At 39.1% G+C, this 24,708-nt stretch overlaps 1 protein-coding gene across 5 annotated transcripts in view; it reads left to right on the top strand.

Moving 5' to 3' along the window:
• The window catches only part of Ttc1 (tetratricopeptide repeat domain 1), a 49,989-nt gene that overhangs the window by 11,892 nt on the left and 13,389 nt on the right, over positions 1-24,708 (top strand). For all 5 annotated transcript variants that reach the window (XM_004836466.3, XM_021240363.1, XM_021240366.2 and 2 more), the window contains exons 3-5: positions 15,730-15,790; positions 17,648-17,760; positions 22,813-22,849. In XM_004836466.3, the coding sequence (XP_004836523.1) occupies positions 15,730-15,790; positions 17,648-17,760; positions 22,813-22,849 (211 nt within the window). The remainder of the gene's footprint in view (positions 1-15,729; positions 15,791-17,647; positions 17,761-22,812; positions 22,850-24,708) is intronic.

Here is a 24,708-nt window from a genome sequence, read left to right as displayed (position 1 = left end):
CCCTGTTAAGAAATTGCTTAGCCTCCCACATTCCATGTAATTTTTGTCTCCTTAGTTTCCTCTGGTTGATGATAGCTTCTGAGTCGTTCCTGGTCTTTCATGTCCTTAGAGTACTTAGTTATTTTGTACAATGCTTGGGTTTATCTTTTCGTGTATAATTTATCTGAAGTTACGTGTTTTGGGAAGTAACGTGCCCTTCTCAGTGCGTGGTGCTGTCTTATTACTGGTGGTGTTGCCCTGGAGCACCTTGTTAAGGTGGAATCTGCCCTCATTGCCCCTGTAATGACACTAAATTTCCCTTTGGAATCTCTTAGGGGAGAGACTTCCAGAGTTGCTGACACTAGCTCCCCCACCTCCTTCACCTCACCATAAAACAGGTTCATCTGTGGCAGTTTGTCGTCTCCTTGGGGTTTTCTTACATCTTGGATTATTTTGTTTATTTTTGTGTATATGAACTTTAACTGTGATTTTTCCTAGTCATAGTTACACAAAAAGGTAGACTCAAACACCACTTCATTGCTGTTCTTCACCTCTCACACCCACCTCCTTGAAGTAACCAATCTCTTTAGGTTCTGCCTGTCCTTTCTGTATTTCTCTTGTACGGATGAGCAGTTATGTGTATATTTTCATGTAAAAGATAGCCTTGTTGTATTTTAGTTTCTTCACCTAGCAGTATATCCTGGAAATAACCATGTCAGTTCAGAGATCTTCAGCATTCTTTTTTCCAGCTGAATAGAGCTCTGCTATATGGAGGAAGCATCATTATTCAGCTCTTCATGTACATGAGATTTTAGATTTTTTCCAATATTTTACAATTACAAACATTGCTGCAGTGAATAACATTACATATGTAGTTTTATATTGTTGGAGGTATATCATCAGACTTCTAGAAAATTGGGATTGTTGGGTCAGAAGGTCCATCTATAGCGGATGTTTTTAGGAGCTGTCACAGTCCCCTGCAAAAGGGCTGTTGCGTTCTCATTAGCAGTGTATGAGGGCCTGTTTATCCATGGCCTTACCACAAGTATGAGTATGTGTTGTTATGCCTTTGACTTTTGCCAATCTAGTAAAAAAAATACCTCAGTATAATTTCCATTTGCATTTATTTAATTATAGTGAGTTTGAGCACTTCATATATTTGGGGCCATTTTCATATCTGTGAATCATTCATATTCCCCGTTTTTCTGTAGGGTTTTTAACTTTTTTGTTTTTCAATGTTTAAAAGTTTTGTTTTGGGGCCAGAGATTTAGCTCAATGGTTTCGCCGCCTCCTGCGCAAGCACAAGGACCCAAGTTCAATCCCCGGTACCAAAAAAAAAAAAAAAAAAAAAGTTTTGTTTTGTTTTGCTGGTTTTTTGAGATGGTCTCACTATGTAGCTCGGGCTGGCTTTGAACTCACTGTGTAGCTCAGGCTGGCCTCAAACTTGAAGCCACCTTCCTGCATCAGCCTCTCAAGTGCTGAGATTATAGGCATGTGCCACCATGCCAGGCAAGAGATTTTTTTAATAAGCATTTTAGCTCTTTGTAGTACATATTGCAAGTATCTTCTCCCTGTTTGTCAGTAGTCTTCTAATTGTGGCAAAATAAACACAACATTAAATTCAAGTATACAATTCAGTAGCAGTAAGTGCATTTGTACTGCTATACAACCATCACCACTATCCATCTCCAAACTGTTTCATCTTTCCAAACCAAAATTCTATGTTTTTTAAGCAGTAACTCTTCGTTTCCTCTTTCCTGTAGCCCCTGGTAACCTCTGTACCATCCTGCTTTCTGTTTACGAGTTGTACTATTCTAGGTACTTTGTATAAGTGGAATCATATGCTTGTCCTTTTGTGTTTGGCTTATTTCATGAAGCATGATGTGTCCAAGGTTTACCCGTGTTGTAGCATGTATAAGAGTTTCAGTCCTTTTGGTTGTACATATATTCACATTTTGTTTATCCATTCATCTCCATCCGTGGACACTCAGGTTGCTTCTGCTTTTGGCCACAGTGAATGCTGCTGTCATGAAGATTGATGTACAAAGACTGTTCATTGTCAGTTGTCTTTTGACTCGGTTTAGAGTGGAATGTTGTGTTGGCCAGACAAGAGTTTTTAAATTTTCCTCTAGTCAGATTTATTAATCTTTTCTTGTATTGCCTCTTGAGTTTTGAGTCAGCATGAGAAAGCCATTCCCTATGCTAGAGAGGAATTCACCTGTTTTCTTTTTATACCTAGGATGGTTTTACTTTCTACAGTTAGATCCCAATCCAGTTGGAGTACATGCATATGTGTGTACTGTGACCTGTGGGCCTAGTTTTTATATTTCCAAATGGCTACCATATCTCAGCACTATTTTTTAAGTACGTCTTTGCCTAATGATCTAAATGTTAGTAGCAGCTAAAATGAAATTTGTTTCCTTTTCAAAATCTTCTTCTACCTGTTCAAGATTATCATTTAAAAATTTATAGTGACATTTATCAAAACTAAGAATTTCATGTAGACTTAGATTGTAACTGATGAACTGCTTAGATTTAAAAGATAGCAATGAGGGCCGGGGATTTAGCTCAGCGGCACCGCATCTGCCTCAAAAGCGCAAGGTCCTAAGTTCGATCCCCGGTACCACACACACGCAAGAAAGCTAGCAATGAGGAAATTAGAAGTGGCTTTTCTTTAGGTTAGGAAGCATAAAAGCCCTGTGTTGAGTTCCTATAGCAGTTTCTATATGTTACTCAGCTTTACCTTGGACAAATGATTCTTTACTTCCACACCTGAAGAAGATAACATGGTCTTTGGGTAAGAACATGAACTTTAGAATGTTAGACAGATCTGCTCTAGCTCCATCAGTTAACTAGGTGCAAAGTGGGATAATAATAGTACCTGTCTCACACTGATGAGGCTGAGGCAGGAAGATCACCCTAAGTTCAAGGCCAGCCTGTTATACATAGTGAGACCCTGTCTCCAAAAATAATGACAATAATAATAATAGTGCCTGTCTCATAAAGTTGTAGTTATTAAGTGACTACCACATAAAAACAACCAGAAACTGTTCATTATAGCTATTACTTCAAAATTAAATGAGGATAAGGCCGGGGATTTAGCTCAGTGGTTCTGCACAAGGTCTTGAGTTTGATCCCTGGTACCAAAAAAAAAAATGAGGCTAGATCATAAAATTCTTCACTGGAACTTGTAAAATCAAGTGCATATGGATTCTGTAGTTTTTTAGAAGCATGGCAACCTCAGTCAGTTATACAGTTCCTTCAAGTTAATTTCTGAAGAAGAATTGAGTTTTGGCAGGAATGTAGGGACAGGAAGATTTGAATGGTTCTTTCTAATGTGATCTGAGTAGTAGCTGTGTGAATGTATATTTTATAGTGTGCTACAATATGCATTTGCTAAATTTATTTGGGGGCTTTTGTTTTGTTTTTTGTTTTGGTTCCGGGGATCAAACTCGGGACCTTGAGCTTGTGAGGCAGGCACCAGAACCACTGAGCTAAATCCCCGGCCTTCTTCATACGTAGTATAGTTCTACCCAATTCTGAGTGGGGTATTCAAATCTCTAGCAATTACTCTCTTTTTTTTTTGGTACCGGGGATGGAACTCTGGACCTAGTGCTTGCCAGGCAGGTGCTATGCTGCTGAGGTAAATCCCCAGCCCCTCCAGCAATTACACTTGTAGTGCATTTCTCTTTTAAACTCTCAGTTTTGCCTTTATGTACTCAGTGACTACTTTTTGGTACCTATACATTATAACTTATATTTTCCTGACTTGTTGACTCTTACCTTCATGAAATGTCCCTTTTTGGCTCCAGGAACAGATCTTGTCTTGAAACCTATTTGGTTGATAGTACTTTAGACAGCCACCAAAATTACGGTTTCCACAGGATGTCTTTTTCTCTCTTTTTACTTACAAATTTTTTGTGTTTTTTAGACTAAAATATGTGTCTTACAGACAACATATGGTTAGATCTTATTTCTTAAATATGGACTGATCATCTCTGCTCTTTGAGGTGTTTAGTACATTCTTGTGTTTATTGATGTGGTTGGATTTATATCAGCCATTTTGCCTTTTACGAATGTCGTATCTTTTTTTTTTTTTCCCTTGGTACTGGGGATTGAACTCCGGTCCTTGAACTTGCGGAGCAGGCAGCGGAACCACTGAGCTAAATCCCCAGCCCAAATGTCATATCTTTATGACTGTTTCTCTTTTAGTGCCATTGTTTATGTTAGATAAATTTGCATGCTATTTTAATACTTTCAGACTTTATTAACTGTTTGTAGTTATTAATTTTTTTTTTTTTTTTTTGGCTATGCTATGGATCAAACCCAAGGCCTTGGGCACGTTTGGCAAGTGCTCTACCACTAAGCTGTAGCCCTAACCCTGTTTTTACCTCTTAGCTATTTTCTTAGTGCCTGCAGTAGGGTTTATAATATGCATCCTATTACAGTGTAGTTTAGTTTAACACTTAATACCAGTAAGATATAGAAACTTAACTATAGCTTCATTTCCTTTATGTGACTCTGGACTACACTCTTATATACATTATATCAATATGTGTTGCAAACCCAACCCTTACAGTGTCATAATTACCATTCCCATATATTGTTTGTAATCTTTTGTCTTTTAAAGACATTAAGGGAAGAATCATACCATTTCTGGTGCTCCTTATCACTTCCTGTAGGTTGGAGTTTCATCTGGTGTCATTTCCTTTCAGCATGGAGGGCATTACAGTATTTAGGTGTATCTCATAAGGCAGACTTATGAGCAGAAAATTCTCTCAGCCTTTGTTTACCTGTAAATATCTTTATTTTGCCTCTATGTTGAGGTATAGTTTTACTAAAATACAATTTTTGGTCAACCAGGTTTTTGTTTCACCATTTTAAATGTCATTACACTACCTTCTGTCCTCCATTGTTTCTGATTTAGAAATTAATAGCTTTGTTATTCCCTTATACTATTTCTGTCTTGCTTTCAAATGTTCTTTGTTTTTATCTTTCAGCAGTAAGGCTCTAGTGTTTCTAGATGTAGATAGATCTCTATCTACTAGGGGTTTACTATGCTTCTTGGATCTTTAAAGTCTCTCATCAAAATTTTGAAATTCTCCACCTGTGTTTAATCAAACATTTGTTCTGGTCTTACCTTGTCCTGAAACTTATTTTAGAAATTGTATGGCTCTGTTCATTTTCTTCAATTTTTTTTCTTCTGTCTTTAGATTAGACAATTTCTATTGATCTGACTTTATTTACATATTCTTCCGTATACAAATGCAGATCTGCTATTCAGTACCTCTGAATTTTTCATTTCCATTACTGAACTTTTTCAACCTTTTTTTCTTCTTTCTTTTGAAATAATTTGTTGGGCTGAAGTTGTAGCCCAGTGGAGAAGTACATACAGAGCATGTGGAAAGCCCTGGGTTCATTCTCCAGCAGCGCACACACACACACAAAAATTAATGTATCTCTTTATCTTGCTTCTCTGTTTTTTATTTTTTATTTATTTATTGGGGGAGGGTGCTGGGGATCGAACTCAGGACCTTGCACTTGCGAGACAGGCACGGTGCCACTGAGCTAAATCCCCGGCCCCGCTTCTCTATTTTTTAAACCACCATCATGCTTTTTCAGTCTTTAAACGGTTTCCTTTAATTCTTTGAACAATTTTTATAGCTACTTTCACGTTCTTGCTAACTCTGATATCTGAAGATACTGAGATAACTTTTTTTTTTTTTTTTGGTACTGGGAATCGAACTCAGGCCCTTCCGCGTTTGAAGCAGGCAGTGGAACCACTGAGCTAAATCCCCAGCCCAGAGATAACTTTTGATTTGTTTTGGTTTGGTTTTGGGGGTGGTACTGGGAATTGATCCTAGGGCCTTTGCACTGAGTTACATCCGTTTATTTTGAGAGAGGGTCTTAGTAAGTTGCCTGAGCTGGGCTTGAACTTGGATCCTTCCTGCCTCAGCCTCTCAGAGTGCTGAGATTACATATATGTACCACTACACCCAGTATTTGTGGAGTTTTTTGGTGCTGGAGTTGTATCCAGGGTCTCTCTTGTGCTAAGCATGTACTCTACCACTGAGCTACACCACCAACACCTAAGGGACAGCTTTTATTGGCTGTTGTTATTGATTGTGTGTGACTGTTGCTTTGTTTTCTTTGCATGTTTTGTAACTTTTTGTTGACACTAAATATTTTAGGTAATATAGCTATTCTGAATTATGACTGTTCTCTACTTATCACCAATTATTTGTGTTGTTCTTTTATTATTTAGTAACTTACCTGGACTAAAATTGCAGTTTGTTTCCCCTGTGTTATGTGGCCCCACTGATGGCTTTGCTGGCTAAGGTTTTGTTTTTTTCTTACTGTTACTTTTACTCCTGGTTTTTTCTGGGTTAATACCGTTTTTGCATAGCATATGGTTAGGCAATAAGTGGTCAGAGATAGTATTCAACACTTCAACCAAAACGCCTTCCCCCCACTGTCAGTAGACCTGTGACCTTCAAGGTCCAGGCAGTTTACAAGTCCTACTGCCCTCCCTGGACTCTTAGGTCATCTTAACCACCTGTGCCCAGGCTCCTAGTGAGGGTCTGTGAGAACTTCCCACGTACACACAGTCTCCAGTCAGCCAGGAGTGTTTGGAGAACCAGTGGACCCCCTCTTAGACTGCCTCTCCCTGTATCTGTTACCCTTCTGGGTTGTCCATGGGTTCATTGCTTGCTCCATCTAGCCTCAGGCCAGTAGAACCCCTGGGACTGCTACTTCTGACTTGACTATACCATTGAGGCTCAGTTAGTCTTCCCTCTGCTCCAGACCAAGTCAGCCTCCTCCAGCAGTGACACTCGCTGGTCATAGCCTGCTTTGCTGTTAGAATTACTGTACTACGTGTTGCCTGATGAGGGAGGAATGGGAATGGACCCTTGCAACCACACCGCAGATTTTTGCGGTTCCTTCCTGCACGTTACCAGTTTCCATGAGCGGGTGTTACTCTGTTGTAAGGCTTAGTCACTTTCCAGGGGACTTAAATTGTTGGTTTTATAAATATGCCAGTTTTATAGTTACTTTTAGAAAAGTTTTGGTAACCTCCTCACTTTGGCCACAACTGAAGTCCCACATCATAATGAGTTTTGAACTGTGTAAATGTTTTACACATTCAAATAAATCAGGAAAAAAAAATCAGAAAGGATGAGAAAAAAATCAAGCCTTAAAACCAATTACAAATTAATATATCTATAACAAATTATTTACATAGAGAATACCACTAACTGGACATGCTGTACCTTTTGGGGGTAGTACTAGGGATCAAACTGAGGACCTTGCACTTGCAAGGCAGGCGAGGTGCCACTGAGCTAAATCCCCAGCCCCACCATGTACTCTTTTGATTGTGTACCTCTAACGTCAGAAAAACTGCCACAAAATTTTGAACTACTTGACTGACTCATTGTTGGTAGTGATACTTGAATAGTCATCTTGAAATTTGTTTATTAAAGGGTAGAGCAAATGAGTAAATATACAGCCTCCAGCTTATAATTTTCCAAATTTACAGTGGTGTAAAACAATATGCATTCAGTAGAAATTGTTCAGCACATCAGATTTTGAATTTTGATTCTTCCTGGGCTTGCCATGTGATGCTCTCTTGACATCAGCAGCAACAAAGAGCTATAGCCCCAGGGACTAATGAAGTCCCAAGGACAAACCATCAGTACTCAGGAGAGACTGTGTTGCCAAGCTTGGATGTTCCTTTCCATTAGCTGAACAAAATGCATTTTTGATTAAGATGTTTTCAGTTTGCAGTGTATTCATCTGAACATAACCCCAATGGTAAGTCAGGGAGCATTTGTATTGCTGTTTAGAAACTCGGAATTCTCACTGTTTTGAGAGACAATAATGACTCCACGCTGTGTAGAAGAGAATTTGTTGGGAGCAAGAACTTTTGGATCTTGAGTTTGTTATCTGTAGAAAGATCTGTTATCACCTCTCCAAATTAGCTTGCAAATGCAAATTAACTAATGTATGTGACAGAACTAATGTGTGTGACAGCAAATTATAAGCAGTGAAGAAGTGCTATACTGGTGTAGACTGTGCAGAATTTTGAATACTGTCTTAGTTATTTTTCTGTCATTGCTGAGACAAAATACCCAACACCCAGAGTTAAAGGGGAAAGAGTTTATTTAGCTCACAGTTTGTAGAGGTTTCAGTCCATAATCGGCTGGCTCCAAGGTAGGGTGGCACATGGCAGGGCCATCAAAGAGGAGAAACAGTTCGTGGCACCAGAAGGTAGCAAAGGAACAAGGGAACTTTAACAGCCTCTTTCTGCCCCTTTTATCTTATTCAGACTACTTAGGACGAATAGCACTCACACCCTTAATCCTAGTGCCCTTGAGCCTAGCATTACTTCATGAATCAGTTCCAGAAAAAGCCCCACCTGTGACTACGTGAGGCTTTGGAGGGACATCTAAACACAAGCCATAACAAATACCAAGCTGAAAAGTTTGCAGTTTTAACTGTGAAAATGAAGTCCATTCATCAAGGCCATTGCCTACCTAGAGTTTTCCTTGGCGGTTCCTGTGATGATTTACAATGCAGAATAATGTCACTGTTCTCTCTGAGTTTTCACTGTAGGGGAGGAGTACAAGAGCTTGTAAAACTGCTTTGGTTCCCATTTCTATGGAAATATAATTCATGAGCAGATGTTTCCCTGTGAGGCCCCTCTGGAATGTGTTAAAAGGCAGTGTGGAGGCCTGTGAGAGAGCTCCTGCCCACATTAGAAGCTTCTGTTCATAGAACACCACCTAGAAAGATTTGTATATGATAGTGCTGCAGAATATCAGCACTACCAGCAAATGTGTTTTGTGAAGGCTCCTGGCACTTAGCATGCGAAGACCTATAAAACCTATCCTTGAGTTTCAGTAACATGACAGTGTATGTGCTGGCCTTTGGAGAAAGTATGTTTGGGGAACAGAATAAAGCCTGCCTTGTCTTTGTGCTGGATCAAGTCAGTCTTTTGGCACAGCTACGATAGGAGATAGTTCAGCTTTCTCCTCGAAAGTGTTATTTTTAGCTGTTTCCAGGGAGATGTTTAACATGATATTGATAATTGCATTAAGCCTCAATTTACATAATCAGTGGAAAGGGAAGCAACAGTTCTTTTCCAGTGTATACTGCTTACTGGGTCATTGGGTTTGATTCATCAGCCAGACATGAAGACACCCTCCTTAGAATCACTGATCTGAGAATTATCTCTTTGGTGAGGCAGTGTTCAGTCCTCTTAATTGTAAAGAAATAGTGAGCTTTCTCTGGCTAGCTGCTCAGACTGGCCCTTATTAGTAAGTGCTTTCTGGGCCTACCATGGGTCTTATCTTTGCCTATCAGGAACTTAATGTTATAAATTTACCAAAGAATAATTGGGCTTCTCTGAAAGTTCTAGCAGGGGGCAGTGCCTCTGTACCCTTGACTGAAGGACAGTCCTCCTCCGTCCAGAAATGTCACCTGTGTCTACACACGCAGCTTCAGGAAAAGCACACGTGGAGCAGCGAGGAAGGACAGGTGACAGCTGCCTCGCCAGCCAGGCCTGCTGAATCAACCCTGGCGATCTGGGGTAACAGATGCTGCAGCTGGGTCAGCCTCACATCCATGAGTAGTCTCTTCTCTTCAGACACATGCAAGTACACGCACACAATTCAGAGGAGCCTGATCTGGCAGGCTGACTCATCTGAGCTCGGAACATTCCTGATGAGTTGGCTCATGAGAACAGATTACAGATTACATTACAGAACAGCTTGGGATGACAGTGAAAGCAGAAGAAACAGTTGCTAGAGGATGGACATCAAGCTCTAGTCACTTGATGAATTGCTGTTCTGTAAAGAATTTCTGTTTTAAAATAACTGTTGACTCCATTTCTCATGGGATTTTCTTAGTTCTTGGGCATCCATCCCCTTCTTCCCGTTTGGAGAAATTCTCTCTCTTTTTTTTTCGTGACCGGGGATCGAACTCAGGTCCTTGCCATTTGCAAGGCAGGCAGTGGAACCACTGAACTAAATCCCTGGCGGGAGAAATTCTCTTGTGTGGTAATCTTACTGAGTGTCAATAATCCATGTTCCTCACTCCATTCCCTAACAAGCCACATTACTTATGGGTGGCTTATTGGATGCTTCCGACCAAGACCTTGTTTCTAGTGAAGCAGAACAAAGGAAATAGGATTTATTTGCTGCCTTTGCAGCCCTGTTGTGACCAGACTTTCACTAAAAGACACACAAGATTTCTATATCTTAACAGAGCTCTTAACGAAGCTGCCATAAGACTGCCTGTCTTCTGATCCTATTTGTCAAGCTTCCGTTCTGAGTGAACCTCCAGTATCTTTCCAGTAAATCCACACCTAAATTTTTTTAGCTTAAGATACTCTTGCTTGCATTCAAAACCCCTGACAAATGAAATAGAGAACATTGTAATCCACCCACCTTTCTTATGTATTATTCAAAGGAAATGTGACTGTAATGTTGTATTTTTTAATGCTACCACTGTTTTATTTTTTCTATATTCCCTTAAAATAGTCCTTCCTCAGATTTTTTTTTTTTGGTACCGGAAATCATACTCAGGGCCTCGCACTTGCCAGGCAGGCACTGTGCTGCTGAGCTACATCCCCAGCCCCCTCAGATATATCTTAAAAGTGAATTATTGTATGTCTGGCATATAGTAGATACCATAAAATTTAGATTCAGTTTATACTTACCTTTTAGTTTCTTCACTAAGGTTCATCAAGTGCTTTGTTTTATACAGAGTATAATAACAAGGCTTTTGGGAAACACTGCATATTAACAGGTCTTCTTCAGAGAAATAGTACTTTAATTTTGGTTCCTGATCTTGAGAGCACCAGTTACTTAGACTCCAAGCCTCTCCTGTGTATGAAATAGCTATTTTTTTTTTTTTTGAAATAGCTATATTTCTTCCCTCTGAAGTTTTAAGTCAAGAGCTTCAGGAATGAAGGAAGAGATTTTTGGGGCTTATCTGTTTTTAAAAAGTTCTGTCCAAATGTGGGAGGCAGGCCTGCAGGCACTTGCGCCACGTTGTGATGATGTTCCTGGAAGGAAGCATACACAGACTCGCAATGCCTTTGTGGTTCATGTGTGCTTGGCCATCTGTGTGAATTAGCTTCTTCTTTCTTTTTTTTTTTTCTCTGCTTGTGTAGCCCAGGCTGGCCTCAAACTCACAGCCTCCCAAGTACTGGGATTATAGATGTGCACCACCACACTCAGCTCCTCTATGTGAATTTCTGAGCTGTTAGAAGGAACTAAGAAAAGAGACTTATTCATCTCAGTTTGTTCAAATTCCCCTGCGTTGGCCTGCTAACGGCATACTGCCCTGACCCTATAAGTGCAGGTTGTCCCCCCAGTGCACCTTCCCACCCTACTTTGTTCCATTCATGACACAAACCACACTTGTTGCTAAGTAGTAAATGACTTATTTTATAGAAACATACTACTTTTTGAAACTTTATTCACTGTTCACTGTATTCGAAGCTTTACATACATTATCACAACCCATTAAACATTAAGATATAAGACTATTGAAACTTCTTTTTTTTCCCCCATTAAGTTTATTGGTACTTTTTAGGTATAAAATACAGTTACATTCATCATTGGAATCTTGTACCATTACATGAATATCTTGGTTCTTATTTTTTTCCCCATTCCCATGCCTTCCCTTCACCCCCTCCACCCTTCCCTATTTGCAAAGACTTTGTTTCCATTTTTTTTCCTTTTCTCATATTTTTTCTTTTCCCTTTTTCCCTTTCCCCTTCCCCTCCCACTTCCCCTGCTCCTTTAGACCTTTTCTTCCTGTTACACAATATCAATTATACATTTTTTAAATTACAATATCAAGATCTAGGAGACATTACCACAGATTTTACAGAATTTAAAAGGATATAGAAAGCATATTACAAAAATCCTTTTTGAAATAAATTTGACAACTTCTAAGGAAGTACCTTGGAAGACAAATTAATGAAACTAACTCTGGAGGAAATATAAAATTTGAATAGCACCTATTAAAGAAAGTATATTCCTAGCTTGAAAACCTACCTATATGACAACAACAGGCTCATATACTTTTTAACTGATAAATTATATCAATTAAAGCAGAAAAAAGGAACACTTCTCCCCTCATTTTAGGAACTCAACCTTGTGCTAATCCTAAAACTGGATAAAGATAATAGAAGAAAAAAGTATGAACATAGATAGAAATTTGTTTAACAAAACAAACTATTAGAAGTCAGATCTGGCAGGATGTAGAAAGTGGTTTTGGTATAGAAATGGCAATGTTGGTTCAGCATTGGAAGATCCACCCCCATAACTCATCATTTTAATACAGGAAAGGAAAAAGGCATATGATCCTGTCATTAGATGGAGAAAAAGTATTGGGCTAAATTCTACAGCTGTTTATGGTAAAAGCTATCAGGAGACTAGAAGTAGAACAGAACCTTCTCAACAGATTAAAGACATGTACTCCATATTTCCAGTGAGAATGCCTTATATGAATGGAGAAGATAGAATGCTTTCTCCTTAAGGTGGGGAACAAGGGCAGATATGCTTACTCTTTATCTGTCCATTAAACTTTGAAACCTAGGCCCCACCAAAAGAGTCTGACAATAAAATGACACAACTAGGATAGGATTGGCACGGCAGAAGCAAAATCTTTATATGTAGATGAAATGATCATCTACATAGAATATGCTAAGAAATCTCTAGGAGCTCCTAGAACTTGTATTTGAATTTAGCAGGATTAGAAAACACAAGGTATATATAAAAATTCAGGTCTGTGTATACTTGCTCTAAATGAAGAATTGGATATTGAAATTTAAAAATTATGTAGGAATACAAAGGACCTAGAAAAGTGAAGAAAACAAAAGACAAAAAACAGTGTTGGAAGACATTTAGTACCTAATTTTAAGACTTCTTCTAAAGCTACAGTAATCAAGGCAGTGTTGGTGTAAAGAAAGACATATAGATCATTGGAATAAAACAGAGAATCTAGAAGTAGAACCACACATATATGGTCCACTGAGTTTTGAAAGATTATTTAACATTAGCATTTTATAGAATATAAACTCAATTCAAGAGCGGAGGAAGAGATAGTGTTTTCAGCAAACAGCACTAGAACACCTGGTATCTGTATATAAAAAAATTAACCTCAAGGGGCCGGAGATTTAGCTCAGTGGTTTCACTGCCTGCTGTGCAAGCGCAAGGACCGGAGTTCAATCCCCGGTATCAAAAAAAAAAAATTAACCTCAACCCTTTATTTCTATACATGAAAATAACTTGAAGGGATCTATGAACCTAAATATGAAAGCCTAAAAGAGTAAAATTTTAAGAAGAAATTATAAGGGAAAATGTTTATGAATTTAGGGTATGCAAGAACTACCTAGGATACAAAAGACATGATGTGTAAAAGAAAAACATTGATAAATGAGATTCCATCAAAATTTAGAACTTTAAATGACATTGTTAAGAAAATGAAAAGTAGTCCTTAGACCATATTTACAATGCATATAACCTATGACAAGAATATATAAAGAACTCTTACAGCTCATTAATAGACAACCCAATTAAAAAGTTGACATAAGAAGATGATAAATAGCCAGTATAGCACAAGGAAAGGTGTGCAACTCTAGAATCAGAAAAATACTAATCAGTACAATAACAAGATTGAATTATACAGTCATTAAGGAGATGAAGTTAAAAGTTTTAAAAGCCTTGTCATGACTTTTTCTTTTTGTTGGATTCTCCCCCTTTGCGTTTAATTTGTCACACCCAATGAATTCATTCTGCTGGGTTTCCTGGGGTTGTGATCCTCATTGTCTTTTCCTAGGGTATTATCTAAAATGTTTTGGAGTGCTGGTTTGGTATGCATGAAGTTCCTGAGGTGCTCTTTATCATGAAAGTATCTTATTTCTCCATCCATTTTGAAAGATAGTTTTGCAGGGTACATCAATCTGGGTTGGAGGCTGTTTTCCTTAAGGGCTTAAAATACATCACTCCAAGCTCTTCTTGCCTGAGGGCTTGCATTGAAAAGTCTGCTGTGATTCTGATGGGCTTTCCTTTGTATGTGATTTGTTTCTTTTCTCTCACTGCTTGTAGAATTTTGTTCTTCTGTTGGATTTCTGGAATCCTAACTATTATTTGCCTATGTGCAGTTTTTTTGATCAAGGCTAGCTGGAGTCCTATATGCCTCACTTATCTGTATGTCAAGTTCTTTTCCCCTGCTTGGGAAGTTTTCTGCCATCACTTCGGTGAAGAGTTTTTTTATGTCATCTGCACTCTCTCCTCTTTCTTCATTGACTCCAATCAGTCTTATGTTACTCTTCTTTGCATCGTCTAGCAGCTGCTGGATTGATTTCTTGTGTGCCCTTACAATTTTAAAGCAATTTTTCTTTTCCTGGTCACTAATTGCAATCTTATCTTCTATATCTGAAATTCTATCCTCACATTGGTTCATTCTGCTGTGCAGACTTTTCAATGGAGTTTTTAATCTCCTGGAAATCTGTTTGCATCTGTTTCATGGATTCCATTTGTTTCCTATGTTGGGATTCCATCATGTTCCTCAGATCCTCTATTTTTTTATCTGTGTCCTCTCTAGATTTATTAATCATGTCTTTCACCATGAGCAAAATCTTTGCTGTTATCTGAGTAATTATTTCTGATTTCATTTTTCCCAGATCCTCTTTTGTTGCCAGTTAGCGTTAGGGTTCTAAGTGGTTGAGTATCAGATTGTTCCATCTCATTTCCCTTTGGGGTTGCTGTAGGTGATCCAGAAGTCTGTTTTTGAGGCTTGTCTAAGTGTCTTCTTATTTCCAAGGGGGGGGGGGGTGCTTCTGGCTGCGGCTCACCTCCTCTGCCCTAGGCGCGTGGGATGGCTGCAGGGGAGCTTCCTTCCGAGGCTGAATCTTCATTTTTGAGATGAAGAAACTAAGGCTAAGAAAGATTCTGAAATTTGCAATTAATAACTACTAGAGCCAGAATCTTAATTTAGAGTGCTATGCAAACCAGCAGAATGTTTCTTTTCATTTTTAAGTAAATAGGAGTTGAAACTGGAATTGCCATTCCATATAAAAGATAGAAACAGAGAGCAAAGGACATGCTAAAGAAGATCTAGTTTTTGTTTTGGGTACTGGGGATTGAACTCAGGGCCTTGAGCTTACAAGGCAGGCGGTGGATCTAGTTTTTTTGTGGGTTTGTGTTTTTTTTTGGTACTGGGGATCGAACTTGGGACCTTGTACTTGCGAGGCAGGCAGAGGCACCACTGAGCTAAATCCCTGGCCCGATCTAGTTTTTATTTTAAACATCAAGAATGTAATAGATGATTAGCTACATGGTCATGTGTTTTCTCGATCACTGTTTGCAATTTACATAAAACTCACCCAGTTCTCCAAAGTTAACTTGCCACTTACTTGTATGTAAAGAAAACTTACTTTTTGTTCACTTAGAATATTGTAAAGAATTACAGTGATGCCTCAGCATTTGCTGTTAGTTGGTTCTGGGAAGCGCCATGAGTACCAGTCACCAAGTACCCAACAAATTATTTTGAATGGAAAGGGAAGTGAGTAACTAGGCAGTCAGCACTGTCGAGTTCTAGCTTGTATGTCAAGTTCCAAGTGATGAGTACCAGGACAAGTTTTTGTGTTAAAATATGAGCACCAATTTTGGTGTGTTTCAAAGCAGTCGAGTGCTAAGGTATAAATGTATGTAATTCTCTGATTTCTTTCAGAAAAGAAGAGAAGAGAGCACTAGACTAAAGGAAGAAGGAAATGAACAATTTAAGAAAGGGGGTAAGATAACTTTTAGCTCTGATGTCTGGTTGTTTTGATTCTTACATTGTTTTAGAGTCTATGAAAACATAGCAAAGAACATTTGGAAACAACTGGCGAACTTGAGCTCTTCCCAAAACATTGTTGCGTTGATAGCTGGAATTTTGTCTTTTTACCAGCTCCAAATCATTCTCAGTTACCATATGTCTCTGTGGCACAAGCATAGTTGTTTTGTTTTGTTTCTTTTATCAGTCCACAAATCAGAGGTAAAACTCTTTGGCTATTACTTTGGAAAACACTAACCTTACAGTATCTCTGTGAAAGAAGAGTCTGCGTTTCTCACATGCTGCAGTGCTGTGAAAATGGGCCCAGCCACTCCAGCCTAGAAAAGTACTTGTTCTTGATTGAGATTTTTTTTTTTTTGGCAGTGTTAAAGCTGTTAGCTTTTAGTTGTTACAACAAAATACTTGAGGCAGGCTAATTTGATAAAGAAAAGAGTTTATTTAGCTCTCAATTTGGGATTGTGAATATGCAAAGAACATCGTGGTTCTCAGGTGAGTGCCCCATGGTGGATAGAGGGAATCTGTGCAAGAGGAACTGACTACATCTCAAAATAGGAAGCTAGAGAGAGAGACTCTGGGGTAAGGCTCCAGCTACTATAACAACTCACTGTCCTAAGGACTCACTGCAGGGGACCCGTGTTTCCATTCCAGGACGGCTCCTCTGGGGACCTGAGGGCTGCATCTTAGAGGTTCCACTTCCAAGTATCCCATGCTGAAGACTGGAGCTCCTGACAGTGAGACTTTGGAGGAAGAAACTACATTCAAATTGTAACAGATGCCTTAGCTAGCGGGATGTTTTTCATGTCCTTCTGCATTTCCTCCATTTACTTAGCAGTAGGTTGAGGTTCATTCCAATAATTTAGAGAAAGTACTGCATTGATCTTATAACAGCCTTCTGTCACGTCTCAAAGTGGATGCGCTTTAGAAATCTTAGGAGTGTTAACATTTTCCCCCAGTTATTTTTAGCTTTGCTTTTTTTTTTTTCTTGTATCCTGATTTGGCAGTCTTCACTTCTTTTTTTTCTAATAGAGCTAATGGTTCTAATGGTGTGCTAGTATTAAATGTTTTAAATCCAAGAAAGGAGTGAATAGACAATATTTTCTTAGTATCCAGACTATAAGTGTATATAATGATCAATATATTAATGATCATGTATTTTCTCTTTTAAGCTCTTCAAGTATTAGTTTTTAGGTATTTCAGCTCCACAATGTATCTCTACAAATGTTTCATGGGTACAGTTTTAGTCAGAGTGACTCTCTGAAAGCATGAACATATATACATAGGGTTTTTTTCCCCCTCCACTCCTGGGTCTTGAAAGTAGGGCCTTGCACACACCAGACAATTGGTTTACCACTGAGCTACACCCCTGGCCCTAGAATTTTTTTTCTTTATCCTGAGTCGTGGATCCCATTCTGTAGCTTCTTTCACTGTCCAGTTCCTTGACCCCTCTGAAAACTCCCTTCTTAACTGCTAACCCACATGAAAGCTGAGCATCTAGGGCAGTGGTGGTGAACCTATGGCACGCATTCTGCAGCCAGCTATTCATCATTGAAAGCTCTGAAAGGTCCGCCATCTCTGCTCTAGAGTGTGCTATGCGCATGCATCATGCACTTTCCGCTGGCAGCACGTTCAGCTGTCGTTTCTCACATGCCCTGTGAGACCACCCGAAGAAGTACTGTTTCTGTGGAGAGAGAAGGGAGAAAGCATTTGAAACCTTTTGCCTTGAGAATGGAAAGCTGTGCATTTTGAGATTCTGTGGAACACAGCAGTGTCAGAAATAAAATACTGACTGCTCGCTCTACCTTATCATCCTTAGATTATGTAGAAGCTGAAAGTTCCTACAGTCGAGCCCTTCAGATGTGCCCGTCATGCTTCCAGAAAGAGAGATCTGTCCTGTTTTCAAATAGAGCTGCTGCAAGAATGAAACAGGTTTGAATCTTTGTCCTTTTCTTTTTAAAAAGCATGTGATCTTGCAGTGTTCTTAGTGTAGTTTCTTTCCAAAAATGAGCATCGGGGCTTGACGTTTTCTGTTTTTCTTTTCCTATATGTGTATTTCCCTGATATAAAGGCTGCAAGGAGAATAGAAGAATATTTTGGACTGCTGTTAACCTTCCTCATTAAAGTAGTGGAGTGAATGCTTGCATGGAAGGAAGGCTGACAAGTTTCCACTGAACGAGGGCAGGTTATTGAAGCACAGAGCCAAGTAGTACATGTCCAAGAATAGTGACAGCTGCTTATTTTAGGCCTCTGGAATTCTAGATAAAGACTCACAGGCACAGGGAAATACTGGTTAAAACTCTAGACTTAAAGATACTTAGTCCCAAGACTGCGTTTTCTGTGAAAATTCAAACACTGAGAGAAATATCCAGTAGTTAGAATGAAAGACTCTCTTAAATGCAAAGTAGGTATCAGGGAAAGTTCAAAAGCTCTTTGCACGTCCAAAAGATTGAGAACTGGTAGAGGGTGAATGTAGCTTAGGCAAGAGTAGAAATACATTTGTTTTATACAGTTTTGATACTAATAATGAAATTTGTTGCCAATGGGTCTTACTTTCTTATCTAGTCAATTTAGTTAGTATAGCTATATTTAAATGAAAAGAGTATTTTTAAAGAAAGCACTGCCATTTGTTTAGCTATCGCTACCTACATCCAGAATAGCTACCTATTCTTCAGTGGGTAGGTTATCTAACATACATTCAAGCAACCACAAAGCTGGCTCAAGATAGGTGAAAGTGGGTTTTTGTGGTTTGTATGTTTAGATCAGGTATTTACCATCACTTTTTGATAGTGCTTGAAATCCTCAAGTGCTTCCACTGAAGTCAATTTGGGTGACCAAGTGTTTTTGTTTTAAAGACCCTAGGGAGAGGAGCAGAATGTGCGCTTGAATGGTTGGACATACAAAAAGGTTTGGTTTTGTTTTTTGTTTTTTTTGGTACTGGGGATCAAACTCAGGACCTTGAGCTTGTGAGGCAGGTGGCGGAACCACTGAGCTAGATCCCCGGCCCAAAAAGCTTTTGTTTTTAACTGGAACTTATATAACTGGATTTGGTCTCCAAGGTGAAGTATTTTTGGAGTTTTTGATGTTGCAAGAAAGAAGAAATAATTTTACAAAATTTATAGACCAACATTTTGTAATAGGAAAAATGAAACAATTATTTTAAGTTTATTTTAGATTGTATTTGTGCCAGGCATGGGGGCAGTGGCTTGGGAGTCTGAGGCAAGAGGATTGCAAATGGGAGGCTGGCCTGGGCATGGATGGGACCCTGTCTCCAAATTTTAAAAGGGAGTGGGGGTTGCGGCTCAGTGGTTGAGCCCATCTACAAGGTCCTAGGTTCAATTCTCAGCACTGCAAAAAGAAATTTTTTTTAATTTAAAAAAAATCTGGGCTGGGGCTGGGGGTTTTGAGCTCAGTGGTTCCACCACCTGCACCGCAAGTGCAAGGACCCAAGTTCTATCTCTGGTACCAAAAAAAAAAAAACTTTTTTAATCTATTAATTAATATCCTACCAGTGATCAGAATTTACATCTTAACAGTTTTTATACATAGCTTAAAAATTCTAATAATTTCGCATCTGCTTCTTCATCTCGCCAAGTTGCCAGACTGGACACTGATGCTGTAAAGTGTGATTGAGGGCACCTTCTTTGACAGAGAAAATGCACAGCATACACTTGGCTCCTATGGGTTTGGGGTTCTTTATTTCCCCAGTAGTGTAAGTTAGCGATACTTCCAGGCTTGGCCTATCCATTACAGACTTTTTCTGATATTTGCTTGAGTTGGGGTCTCACTATGCAGCCCAGGTTGGCCTCAAACTTGGCGATCTTCTTGCCTCCTCCTCATGAGCTCAGTGTATTCCACCGTGCCTGGCAGCTAGTTCTCGAGTTAGGAAAACTTATGGTTATGGTAGTCTTTAGTCTGTGAACTTGAGAGTTCAAAAGAGCATTGCTCTGTTGTTTCCTATGCAAAAGATTTGTCAGTATGACTTTTTGGTTTTTATGTTGCACTTTTGATACTTAAAGATCTTAACAGACTAGAAAGCTGCCAAGATTAGTACCTTTATAAAATTAAAGGAGCATGTTCTGTATTTCCCAAGAACATGATGGGTGAACTACTGAAGTACAGTTTCAGAAAGATAGGTTAGCATGCTCAACATCCCTGACTGAATGCCCCTGGCCAGACTTTATATTTTATATTTGAGGATGGAAAAAGCAAACCTGAGTTAGAGCAGTTCCAGTTCTAGGTCTAGTTAGCTATGTAAGAGCAGGCAAATCCCCAAAAGAATAGAGTATTAGAAACAGAAAAGGTGCCGGGCGTAGTGACGTATATCCCAGCACTCAGGAGGCTAAGGCAGGAGGATCACCACGAGTTCAAGGCCAGTCTGGACTACATAGACCCTGTCAAAAAAACAAAAATAAGGGGCCAGGGATTTAGCTCAGTGGCTTCACCGCCTGCTGTATAAGCACAAGGACCCGAGTTCGATCCCCAATTCCAAAAAAAAAAATAAAGTACAGGGAAGAAACCTAAAATAAAATAAATAAAAACAGAAAGGAGGGCAAATGCAGTGGTGCATATCTGTAATCCCAGCTAACTCAGGAGTCTGAGGCAGGAGGATCACAAGGTTAAGCCCAGCCCATGCAACTTAGAGACCCTGTCTCAAAATTTTAAAAAATTTGAAAGGACTGGGGATGTAGCTCAGTGCAGAGTCCCTGGATTTATTCCCCAGACTGGGAAGAAAAAGAAAGAAGAGGCTGGGGATTTACCTCAATGGTTTCAACCATCTGCTGCGCAAGCACAAGGACCCGAGTTTGATCCCCAGTACCAAAAAAAAAAAAAGAGTGTACTGGAAAAAGAAGAGGAGGAAGCTTTAAATGTTTTTAAAGTACTATCTTTATTATGTGCCTTGCCTGACATATATAGATTTTTCTGTCCTCATGTATTATGTACGCTTTTATATAGATTGATGTAGATTTATACATATATACAAGTAAACTGTGGAAGGATAATAAAGGTCCTGTTGGAGACCAGCACTGTACACGCGGACAGGACCTGGGTCCCCTGAGGTGTTAGTGTGCTGTGAGCCCTCAACAGAGAGTTCTGCAGGGAAATGGCCTCTACCTGAAGAGCCCAGCCGATGCAAAGATGCACTACAACTCCGTAGTAGCTTTTAGGGGCATAAAAAGATCCACTACAACAGGTGTACACGTTAATTATTAAGGTTTATTATTCCTGTTTCAGAAACTATGAAATTATATATCTTCAGATATATAATACAGAAATCTGATAATTTGGAGAAATACTGACAAATAAAGTTGTACAAATTCCTCTACTACAGGACCTCTTAGAGCTTTTCAGTCTGCTCTTTTTTTTTTTTTTTGTACCGGGGATCGAACTCGGGTCCTTGCACTTGCAAGGCAGGCGGCAGAACCACTGAGCTAAATCCCCGGCACTCTTAGAGCTTTTAATGTGTGAATTGGTATGGTGAACATTGGAAGACAAATAATTAGTGTCTCCCAATGACCCTAGAAATTTTTGAGGTTTGTTTTTATACTAAAATACACATAACATGGGTGGGGATTTAGCTCAGTGGTTCCGCCGCCTGCCTTGCAAGCGGGAAGTCCCGAGTTCAATCCCTGGTACCAAAAAATAAAATAAAATACACATAACATAAAATTGACCACTCTAACCATTTTAAGGCACACAATTCAGTAACATTAAATGCTTGTTGATGCGTCCACGTTTCCCCAGCACTAAAGAGGCTAAAGCAGGAAGTTCAAGGCCAGCCTGGACATTGTAGTGAGACCACATGTAAATGTCCCAGTTCACCAAGATGAGTGTAACTAATTATGTATCACAGACATAGAAAAATCCATTAGAAAAAAAACTAGAACTTTCACAGTATTAGGCGACCATCACTACTGTCTAGTTCCAGAACTTTTCCATAACCCTAAAAGATACCTCAAACTTAATAAGTAGTCCCTCACCATCCTGAAACCAGAACTGTTTTTGATTGAATCCTGAAACAGAATTTAGTGGCTTTGCTCTAAAATATTCTGCAAAATATTTAGTATTTGCAATAAGTTTATGGGAGTATTGAACATTTATTTGAACAAACTTATTTTTATATAATGTAAAAAACTTCTAATTTGTATAAACAGATATTTTAGAGCTGAAGAGTTCTCATGTAGCATTCAGTCTAGCTGTTCATATTTCAGGTGAGAAACTGGGCCCGAGAAGGGAGCTGGGACGGCCAGCAGTAAGCAGTGGGTAGTGCCAGAGCCGAGCCAGATTCCAGTTCTTCTGACATCCAGTGTTCCTGCTACTGTGCTGTGTTTCCACACTCAGCAAGTTCAGTTAGGGAGAGATTTTATTTGGTGAATTGTTAGCATTTTTGTCTCATCGGTGGATAAGTTGATGTTCATAACCGAGACTACATGACATGCTGTACTGGCTGTAGGTGGACCATCTATGTGTATGCTTTCTGGAAGATTCCACATTATGTGTAGTATAACAAGTAGCCAAAGAGGAGGGTAACTAATCTATGTCTCCATATATCAGCTGTTCTGTTTATTGCTCACAGAGTTTTCTCAGTGTCCACATTCTAATGTAACAGGTCTTAAAAAATGTAATAAGTCAGAGCGGTCTTCAAGGAAAAGAAGCTACTAGAATATTTGTTACCAGGAGGCTTTTAGGTCAGAGTCATTGATTTTGGATTTTATGCATATTTTCATGTGATTTCTTTGAAAAGCATTGTTTTTCCATGAGCAAATTATTTTTTCCATGAGCCATTATTAGGTTAGGTTTTTTTGTTTTGTTTTGTTTTGTTGGTACTAGGGAATGAACTCAGGTCCTTGTGCTTGCGGGGCAGGCGGCGGAACCACTGAGCTAAATCCCCAGCCCTGAGCAATTATTAATGATCATGTCAGTGGGCCTTTGAGCCCTAAGATAAAGCCAGGGTAGTATTATTAATGTTTGCATTCCTTTTAGGACAAGAAGGAGATGGCCATCGGTGACTGCAGCAAAGGTACACCTTTTTTTTTTCTTGCTACCTGTTAATGTTCACGAGCATTACTTCAGCTACGCAGACAACAGGGGCTTTTGGTCAGGGATGCCCAAGAACTTGTGTATCCTTCCTCTTGGGCTTTATAGTTCAGCATTCTCAGATGACCATACAGTAATCATCTTAGAGTAGGCATATGTTTGAATGGATGGTTCAGCCAGTTTCTACTATGTTAGTAAATATGTGAAGAACAATTCAAAGCTATTTCTTTTTTTGCTACATCTATTCTCTTTAATTAAAGGATTACTCAGTGAATTTTAAGTACCTGAAATGCACTAATTTGAAATAAGTATGTATCTATATCAGTTTACAACAGTAAAACTCACATCAAGATACTGAACAATAATCTGACGTGTGAATGGCACATAGTCTCTTACATGTGAAATATCTTGTAATATCCTTATTTTTGCCTAATAGAAATGTTGCTCTCCATTTATGTGACCTAAAGAGTTTCTATGACCTTTAAACCCTTTTAACCTTTGTATCATACAAATGTGAGTATCTCAGATCAGAAATTGATTTTTTTTTTTTTTTTTGGTAACGAGAATTGAACTCTGGACCTTGTGCTTGCGCGGCAGGCACCAGAACCACTGAACTAAATCCCCGGCCCCAGAAATTGACTTTTTTACTCAGTTTGGATTTTATTAGTTGGGAATTTAACCAGTTTATTGAATATTCATGTCTGTCTCTGTTAGTATCTTTTATGCTAATTTAATGCTTCCTTGGTGGTTTTCTTTTGTGCTTTTTACTGGTTTTTCACCTCTTTCAGTTCTGGAAACTTGGAATGTATACATACTATTTTTGTCCACAACTCAAGGACAAATGACTTATATGATCTACCATCTGATGCAGTAATCCCTAATTTTCCCCAATTTAGTATATCAAATGCATCTACCCCTCTCCAACCAATGTTTTAGAAATTTTTTCTTACATTATCAGTATTAATATTATGAACTTGCTGGGGTTTTGGGGGGTTTTTTTTGGTACCAGGGATCGAACTTGGGTCCTTGCGCTTGCGAGGCAGGTGGCGGAACCACTGAGCTAAATCCCTGGCCCACTTGATGGGTTTTTAAGAGAAATAAAACTACCATTTTCCAGTTTTGTCAGATTAACATTTAGAATGTCTTTACCTGTCTTGTCCTGTCCACAGTGACAAAGCACTTTTATCTAACATACATTTGGCTTAACAACATGCATCCATTCCTCTCAACTTTCAAATGCCTGGCCTCTCGCATACTCCTGCTTCATATTCTCTGAGTACTGTCTTCACTTACATGTACGTTACTTTCTCTTTCCTCACCACACTCTGACTGTGTGAGATCATTTACCTCTGTGACTGCCTGCTGTCATTGTATGAGAGTAGTAGAAAACTTCACTAGAACAAGGACTTCATCTTGTTTATCACAGTACCCCTCACATACTAATTAGATACATAGATTAGCTACTAATAACTTTGCTAAAAGCATGACTGAAAGAAAATTAAGGGCATATTATATGAAGAGACAAGAATGTTTTAGAGCCAGGTCACATTGCTATCTAATAGAAAGAGAAGTGGCTAGGGCTGGGGATTTAGCTCAGTGGTTCCGCCGCCTGCCTCGCCAGCGCAAGGACCCGAGTTTGATCCCTGGTACCAAAAAAAAAAAAAAAGAAAAAGAAGTGGCTTAGAAAAGAATGGAAGAAATAGAGTATACTTGAATTAAAACCCAGCAAATGTAGCCAGGCCTGGTGCCACACACCTGTAATCTCAACACTCAGGAGGCTGAAGCAGGAGAATTGCTGTGAGTTTGAGGCCAGCCTAGGCTACATAGCGAGAGTCTATCTCT

The sequence above is a fragment of the Heterocephalus glaber genome, unplaced genomic scaffold, assembly GCF_053883595.1.
Source record: "Heterocephalus glaber isolate CG9 unplaced genomic scaffold, H.glaber_assembly_v1.0 deba00001606, whole genome shotgun sequence".
NCBI lineage: Eukaryota > Metazoa > Chordata > Mammalia > Rodentia > Bathyergidae > Heterocephalus > Heterocephalus glaber.
This window is presented reverse-complemented; position numbering and strand designations above follow the sequence as displayed.